At 42.0% G+C, this 8,602-nt stretch overlaps 1 protein-coding gene across 1 annotated transcript in view; it reads left to right on the top strand.

The window, feature by feature from the left end:
* The window catches only part of SH3KBP1 (SH3 domain containing kinase binding protein 1), a 196,218-nt gene that overhangs the window by 65,231 nt on the left and 122,385 nt on the right, over window positions 1-8,602 (top strand). Inside the window, exon 4 of the mRNA XM_015825255.1 lies at window positions 7,333-7,439. Coding sequence (XP_015680741.1) covers window positions 7,333-7,439 — 107 coding nt within the window. The remainder of the gene's footprint in view (window positions 1-7,332; window positions 7,440-8,602) is intronic.

Genomic DNA, 8,602 nt, shown 5'->3' with positions numbered 1-8,602 from the left:
TTAGATGGAACTGAAGATGATATTTTATATGAAGATACCGAAGAAAGTGATGTCAGTGATTGTGAGCAACTGAGCTTCCTAAATTCTGACTCTAGCGATGAGGAGTTCTTGGGGTTCACAGAAAATTAGAAGAGTACTCGAAACTTAAAGTCTCTCCATTTGTTAATGACAGTCATAATGATTCTTAATGTCACGTTGACTGCTGTTCACTTAACATGGTTGAAATATTAAATATTTTACTACACCATTTGCTTTAGAATATTTTTTTTCTTGTTTTCCTTGTCTAAAAACTATGTGCGTCTTATGGTCCAGTGCGTCTTATGGTGCGAAAAATACGGTAATCACCAGTCATGAAAGTTTTCCTTTCTGGCACATTAAAAATTATAATTTGCAAATTATTATAGGCCACACACAAAGCTTCTCTAGGGATTATGTGGACCTGAAGCCTTAGATTAAGTTCTCTTTGTGTGAGTTTTGTTTTCAAAAATCGGAAATCATGTTGCTGCAAAAGGCCAGTTGCATTTACAATACATGTACCTGGGATGCATTGCAGCAGTTTAATATGGAATTATCCTTTGTACCTGTTAATTCTAAAAACAGAACTAATTGGTGTTCAATGATTGGTATTTCTCCCATAAGAACTTTTTAAAAATTATTATTGGTTTAAACTTAGATTTGTTTTCTGAGGTCCAGCACTGTCTTCTGCGGGCCCAGGAACTAGAATACCAGTTTGGTCCACCTTTTACTGGCTTATGCTGTATTTGATACACACATTGTTTTGCTAGAACTAGTTGTAATAAATTCAGCATTAGCAGTGTTGACTTTAGACAATTTGTTTTTTTGAGTGCATTCTTTCCAAATCATAGAATTCTGACTCTTTTTAATATTAATTATACAAAGCCTGCACATGTAATCCAACATTAAGACCATAAAGAAGTAGATGTTATAAGAAACAAACATGTAGACATTGTATTAAACCTACTAAATTATTTATATAGTGTTACATTAAACACCTTTACCTAAAAATTGTAGAAGAATTAGAAATATTTTTTAAAAATCTTAGTGGCATTCAGTTTTTAAAAAGCCTATAATGTGCCTCTGTAATCGCTTTGGTTATAAACTACAAGCTGAAACAGCTGTGTTCTTTCCCATGCACTTATCCTATATATTTTTAAAAAAATATACTTCCGGCTATTATGGTTTGAACAGCTGTCAGCTTTCTTATTTTGTTCTGAAAATTCTGTATTTAGTGAAATGAAAAAAATCACGTAGGACTAACAAACAAATTGGGAATCTTTGAATAAAGTCATCCTTGGATGGGATCCTCTTAAGGGATTATATATGTTTTGACACAAGAAAGGTAGAGATAGAGGAATATTAAGGCACTAGAGTCCCTAATTAAAGAAAAAGTTAGAAATATTAGGACATTAGGGTCCAAATAAAATATAATAATTGATGTGCAAGTTCCAGAATATAAACCCTGAGTACCAAAACTATTGATGCAGTTTTGCAGTAGTAGTTTTACAAGATTCTTTTAGTGTTCTAAAAGAATTGGCACTGCTTTTTGAATTGGATTTGTGGAAGTAAATGGAAGGCCACATATGAAATTTGGGGGTTGGGTCTCTGGATTCTTACTGCCCTGTTACAACAGCAGCAATTTTAAGTCCTAGACATTCTTGATAGTGTTTTTATATCCGTGAACTTTTACTAGGCATTTAATTTTTAATTCCACTGCAGTCCTGCTTTTATGTAAGATGTTTTTAAATGTTGCAGTGTTCCAAATCACATTAAAAAAGGAAGCTAATAAAAAAGAAAATCACATTTATTTGCTTTGCTAAAACATGTAATATTTATGGTGACTGCAAAGTATTTTTTTCCTTCTGCTGTCTTTATTTAATGGATTAGACAGATTGTTTCCTTAAGTCTGATAATACAGCTTTATTTACACTGCAACTTTTTTTTAGTCTTGTGACCTATTTCCATCACTATGGTGTATGCTAACCCCTACAGAGAATTGTCTTAAGGAGGTTCACAAAACAAAAAGAAAGCAGTGTGGAATTAAGTTCATGAGGGAAAAAAAAGATTTGTTTTGTGTGATAGAGGCATGAACATTTAACGCAACTCATAGTCATTTTAAATTAGCACTTTAGCTGAATGAAAAATAATTTATTCTAATTTAGCTATTTTAGATTTTAAAGCAAGCTACCAGAATGGTATAAACCATGGTCGGCAACCCGCGGCTCCGGAGCCGCATGCGGCTCTTTGAGCCATCACCTGCGGCTCCGGAGCCTCCTCTGCCATTTGCAGAGAGAGAGACAGAGAGGCACTTTCGCTTCCCTTCTCTCTCTCTCTCAGGCGGACTTACCTCCTGCAGGGCTCCTGATTGGCCCTGTGCCCGGGTGCCCCACCCCCTGGGAGAAGCGTGGCCAGGCCCTCGTGGCCTTGAAGCCGCCCGGGGAAGCCCCGGGATCCCTGATGGGAGTGGCCCGCTGGAGGCTCCGTTGAACGGGACAGCCCTCCCGCAAGCTGCGGCCCAAGGGAGACCAGCCCCTGCGATCCCCAGCCAGCCCGACCATTGGACCCGCTGGCCAGGAAGGCGCGCCGGAGTCCAGGCTGCCGGGAAGGAAGAAGGAGATTCAGCAAAGGTAGGAGAGGAGAGCTGCCTCCTGGGGCCCAGCGCTGGCGGCAGCTTCCTTGCCATCCTCTTCCTCCTCCCCTTCTTCCTCCTGTTGCCCCCAAGGCGGCTCGGGCGGGCGCCGGGGCAAGAGGGTTGCCTGGGGGGAGCAGCCGGGCTGGCGGAGGGGCTAGCGGGCCGCGTGGCCCCAGCCCCCACCGCGGCTCCATCGAATGGGCGGAGGGCGAGGTCGGGCAGCGCGGAGTCATGGCTGGGACGGCAGCAGCAGTTTTCTCGCCCTTCTCTCCTTCCTCCTGCTGCCCCCAAAGCGGCTTGGGCGGGCGCCGGGGCAAGAGGGGTGCCTGGGGGGAGCAGCTGGTCTGCCGGAGGGGCTAGCGGGCCGCGCGGCCCCAGCCTCCACCGCGGCTTCATTGAATGGGCGAAGGGCGAGGCCAAGCAGCGCGGAGTCGCGGCTGGGATGGCAGCAGCAGTTTTCTCGCCCTTCTCCTCTCCTTCCTCCTGCTGCCTCCAAGGCGGCTCGGGCGGGCGCCGGGAGGAAGAGGGGTGCCTGGGGGGGAGCAGCTGAGCTGGCGGAGGGGCTGGCAGGCCGCGCAGCACCAGCCCCCACCGCAGCTTAATCGGATGGGCAAGGTAGGAGAGGAGAGCCGCCTCCTGGGGCCTGGCGCTGGCGGCGGCTTCCTTGCCCTTCTCTTCCTCCTCCCCTTTTTCCTCCTGCTGCCACCAAGGCGGCTCAGGCGGGCGCCGGGGCAAGAAGGGTGCCGGGGGGAGCAGCTGGGCTGGCAGGGGCCACGCAGCCCCAGCCCCCACGACGGCTCCATCAGATGGCGGAAGGCAAGGCCAGGCAGCGCGGAGTCCCGGCTGGGGCGGCGGCTTCCTCGCCCTCCTCCTCTCCTTCCTCCTGGTGCCCCCCAGGCAGCTCGGGTGGGCGCTGCCTCCACTGCGGCTCCATTGATGGGCAGAGGGCAAGGCAGGGCAGCGTGGAGTACCGGCGAGGGCGGCGGCCGGGCCGGGGCGGCAGCGGGGAACCCCGACGAAGTTGCCGTGCCGCCGCCAACGCTGCCTCCCGTCCTTCTCCCCCTCCCCGCCCGTTCGGCTGAGGACACGGTGGGGGTGGCGGCCGGGCCGGGGGTGGCGGTGGGGAACCATGACGATGCAGCAATGTCTGCCACCACTGCCACCGCTGCCTCCCGTCCTGCTCCCCCTCCCCACCCGAGAAAGAGGAAAGAGAAAGAGGAAAGACAGACAGAGAAAGAGAGAGGAGAGGGAGAGAAAGTTAGAGGAAAGAGAGAAAAGAAAGAGGAAATTGAGAAAGAGGAAAGAGAAAGAGAGAGAGAGAGAGGAAAGAGAGAAAGAGGAAAGAGAGAGAGAAAGAGGAGAGAGGAAAGAGAAAGAAAGGGAGAGAAAGAGGGAGAGGAAAGAGAAAGAGAGGGGGAGAGGAAAGAGAAAAAGAGAGGAAAGAGGGAAAGAGGGGGAGAGGCAAGAGAAAGAAAGAAAGGGAGAGGAAGAGGGAGAGGAGAGAGAGAAAGGGGGAGAGGAAAGAGAAAAAGAGGGAAAGAGAAAAAAGATTGAGGAAAGAGAGAGGAAAGAGGAGAGAAAGAGAGAGGAAAGAGACAGAGAGGAAAGAGAGAAAGAGAGAAATAGGAAAGAGAGAGGAAAGAGAAAGAGGAAAGAGAGAAAGGAAAGAGAGAGAGAAAGAGAAAGTGAGAGGGGGAGAGGAAAGAGAAAAAGAGGAAAGAAAAAAGAGAGGAAAGAGAGAGGAAAGAGAAATAGAGGAAAGAGAGACAGAGAGACCCTTTTGACATCTAAAATGAAGGTAACAATGCATATATCCTTTTTTACCTTTATTTTATATATACACACACAAACACATACATACATACATACATACATACATACATACATACATACATACATACATAAAAGGTAAAACAGGATATATGCAGTGTTATCTTCATTTTAGATATCAAAAGGGTTTTGCGGCTCCCAGTGTTTTTTTTTTTCTGTGGGAAACGAGTCCAAGTGGCTCTTTGAGTGTTTTGGGTTGCCTACCCCTGGTATAAACATTCTCTTAAGCTCTCAGAAAAGATACATTACATTATAACCTGTCTACATTTATAAGTTTTGCATGACTTATATACATCCCTCCTGTAGTGTGTGGATGAGTGAGGAGAGAAAATGTGTTTATACAATAAATAAATAAAATTATGTATATTATTTTCAGTTGTATTATGACTTGTTTCATTTTTATTGGGATTCCTCTGACACAAGTAGCCAAATATTAGTCTGTGGGGTTCAGACCCTCTAGTGCAGGGGTGACAAACTGCCGGCCCATGGGCCGGATGTATCATAGCGAAACCGCGTCGACCCCATTGCCGGCAATGGCAAAAAAAGTCACGATACGTCGCAACACGTCACGTGACATTGCGAGTTTGACACCCCTGCTTTAGTGGGAATTGAACTCCCAAACCATCACACTTTAAATTACTAGAAGTGCATTAACTTTACGAGCTATGTAGGACCTAGCACTCAGCAGCTGCAGGAAGCAATGTTTAGAAGTGCTATAAATGGATTGGCTAATATTCTTAGTATAGTTAAAATTAACAATACTTCTTCATTTTATACTATAACAAAATATGTAACAATAATAATGATGATTAAAAACAGACAACATATTATTACATATTACTCAGTTCTGGACATTATTCATAAAATGGTGTTAGTTAACTACTAGTAGTTTAAAAACAGTTTTGAAGCTCATTTTTTTCGGTTCAGTGTTTCCTAAATGTGGAATGCTAGCACAAGGCATTCCCAACAAGCACTCCCAAAACAAGAAAGGGACACCAGGTTGGAAAATTGATTAATTCCGTCAATTAGTTATGTTGGGGGGGATATCTATGTGTTTTGATGACACTCATTATTTTCTTCTATAATAATAATAATAATAATAATAATAATAATAATAATAATAATAATAATAATAATAATAATAATAATAATAATAATAATAATAATAAAGTTGGGAGGGACCTTGGAGGTCATCTAGTCCAACCCCCTGCTCAGGCAAGAAACCCTATACCATTTCAGATAAATGGCTGTCCAGTCTCTTCTTAAAAACTTCCAGTGTTGGAGCATTCATCGCTTCTGGAGGGAGGTTGTTCCACTGGTTAATTGTTCTAACTGTCAGGAAGTTTCTCCTTAGTTCTAGGTTGCTTCTCTCTTTGGTTAGTTTCCATCCATTGTTTCTTGTCCTGCCTTCAGGTGCCTTGGAAAATAGCTTGACTCCCTCTTCTTTGTGGCAGCCCCTGAGATATTGGAACACTGCTATCATGTCCCCCTTCGTCCTTCTCTTCATTAAGCTAGACATTCCCAATTCCAGAAACCGTTCCTTATATGTTTTAGCCTCCAGTCCCCTAATCATCTTTGTTGCTCTTCTCTGTACTCTTTCTAGAGTCTCAACATCTTTTTTACATCGTGGTGACCAAAACTGGATGCAGTATTCCAAGTGTGGCCTTACCAAGGCATTGTAAAGTGGTATTAATACTGTTTTTCTTTTACCTCTCCATTGAACTTTAATCTATTTTACCCTACACTTCTGTTCCTCACAGACACCTACTCCTGGATACTGTGCTTCTATGATAGTATTTTGCCTGAAACATTTTTATCCCGTTTTCCAGGAAAAGGCTAGTTGGCTCATGTAAGGTAGTAGAAGAAGAATAGTTCCTGATAGAAAAGGCAGACCACCAATTGTCATGCTGATCTCTACGGTGATGTTCAATACATCTGAAAGGCACCAATTTAAGGAAAATGGTGGTGGTTCTTATAAAACTAGAAGTAATGAAAATAATTCAGGGAGAGAAAAATCCTCCAACAAAACCAGTGGGAGAAATCAAATGTCCTACCGTAGTTCTCATTCTTTGGTAAATGTTTAAAATCTGTTTGGGGCAGAATTCTTTGCTGTAATCTTGCTAGTGTAAATATAGCACTGTAAATATAGTGTAAATATAGCACTGTATTTTGATGATCTTAGTTTTTCTGAAATTGCTATAAAATGGGTAGCTATAACCCATTGTGTCATTGAGGCCAAAGGAGTATGTGAGTGATTTAGTACCCATCCCATCCTTATAAATTGTTTCAGCTGATACCAGCCAAGTCCCATCATAGCAGGTAGTTTCTTATCTTAGTTATTGGTCTTGCTGAATGTCCATGTGTTCATACCAAGACATTGCTACTTTAACTCAGACATGTAGCCTAAGACCACACAGCTACCAGTAATATACATTTGGGCTAACCCTTGTCCGGGCTTAGAGGTTCAGCAAGACTAGGTTGGGTTAGTACTTGGGTGGAAATTTCAATATAATTGCAGGGTTATAGGCTAGACTGGAAGGCATCTGAAAAGAAAGCTGTACAAGACACTATACAAGACACTATAAAAAACTACATCACTTTGAATACAGATTGATTTCTAGGAAATTACATATCAGAAAGTTTTACACTAGGGACCAATTCCATTTATCAGTTTGACGTAGTCATTGCAAGTTACCTGATTGTTATTATGACATTGAGAAATAGCATGCTAAGCTGAACTTAAATGTGTGCTCAAAGGGGTAAGAAAGATCCAATCTTCCTGTCATCTATATCTGTTTAAATATTCACTTTAAAATTAATAACAAAAATATTGGGATCTTATTCAATTGTAGGTGAACGAAATAGACGGCGACGATGTCAGGTGGCTTTCAGTTATATGCCTCAAAATGAAGATGAACTGGAGTTGAAAGTTGGAGACATCATTGAGGTAGTGGGAGAAGTAAGTAGTGTGTTTAAGCTTTGCAGTGTCCAGGTTTCTCTTACATTTTGAATGCAGTTCCTGATCATAGTTAATAAGACAAGATAAGACAATTTTACCTGGGTAGGATGTTAGTTATATAGCCAGTAGAGGAATGATGTAAGGAATTAAAAAGGCTGGCTGTGTTAAAGACAAACGAGAAAAGCTGGAGCTATTATGGAGATAATGTGGTCAAGATTAAGATATGGTTTACAGAGAAAAACAAAGTATTTGTAGTGTATAGTTGAGTGGATGGAATACTAGAGCAGGAGATTTAAAAGCAATAGTATGGTCTGTAAAGTTAAAACATGAGTAAAAAAGAGGAATGAGTCCAGACAGAAATAAGAGTCTTGAGAGTGTTATTTTTGCTATTATATATAGGCAGAACCAGTATGATGAATTGCTACAGAAAACATAGGAAATAAACCCAAGTCTTGTGTAAGATCTACAGGGTGAATAGTTATATTGGCCATGTTGACATGTTGGTACAGTCATTCATATTTCATGGTTTATGAAGTTTCCATTTATCCAATCTATTGCATGCTAACTTTGGCATAGGTATTCTGCAACCCATTCAAGCAGAATTATCTGTTACTCAGATATGTTAATTAACAAACTAGTAAAATAAACTGCTTTATAATCCTTGGATGACTACCTGAATCAATTGTTGATGGATTAATTATTCTTTAACTAATCTGAATTATAATTTAGTTAAGTCTTGCTGCTAAATATAATTATATTCTGTATTATTCAGTCTACATGTTCAGAGAGAGGGAGGGGGCGAGTACATAAATTTCAACCTCTCTCTTATTAAACATTAAGTTGTAATGTATATTTTATTATATTTGCCATAATTGTAGGCTAATTTGTTTAGAATATAATTATATCAAAATTTTGTTATATTGTATTTGTAAAGAAAATGTTAAACCTATTCTAATATTCACCACAACTGCCGAGATCAAAATTTGATCCCCACAGGCTTCCAATTGAAATTCCACTCCAACTCTGCAGCCACCAAACGCATCCTGAAAAGAACAGAATTGGCCCTAATCAGAAATGAACTTCACACAAAAAGATTCCTCCTAGATCGAATCAACAAAGATCTCCTCTCACTTCATCTCAAACTCAGCAACAAGATCCACCCC

Source organism: Protobothrops mucrosquamatus, unplaced genomic scaffold (genome assembly GCF_001527695.2).
Source record: "Protobothrops mucrosquamatus isolate PMUCROS unplaced genomic scaffold, P.Mucros_1.0 scaffold_198, whole genome shotgun sequence".
Classification (NCBI taxonomy): Eukaryota; Metazoa; Chordata; class Lepidosauria; order Squamata; family Viperidae; genus Protobothrops; species Protobothrops mucrosquamatus.
The sequence above is the reverse complement of the archived record's forward strand: the minus strand, read 5'-3'. Positions and strand labels throughout refer to the sequence as shown.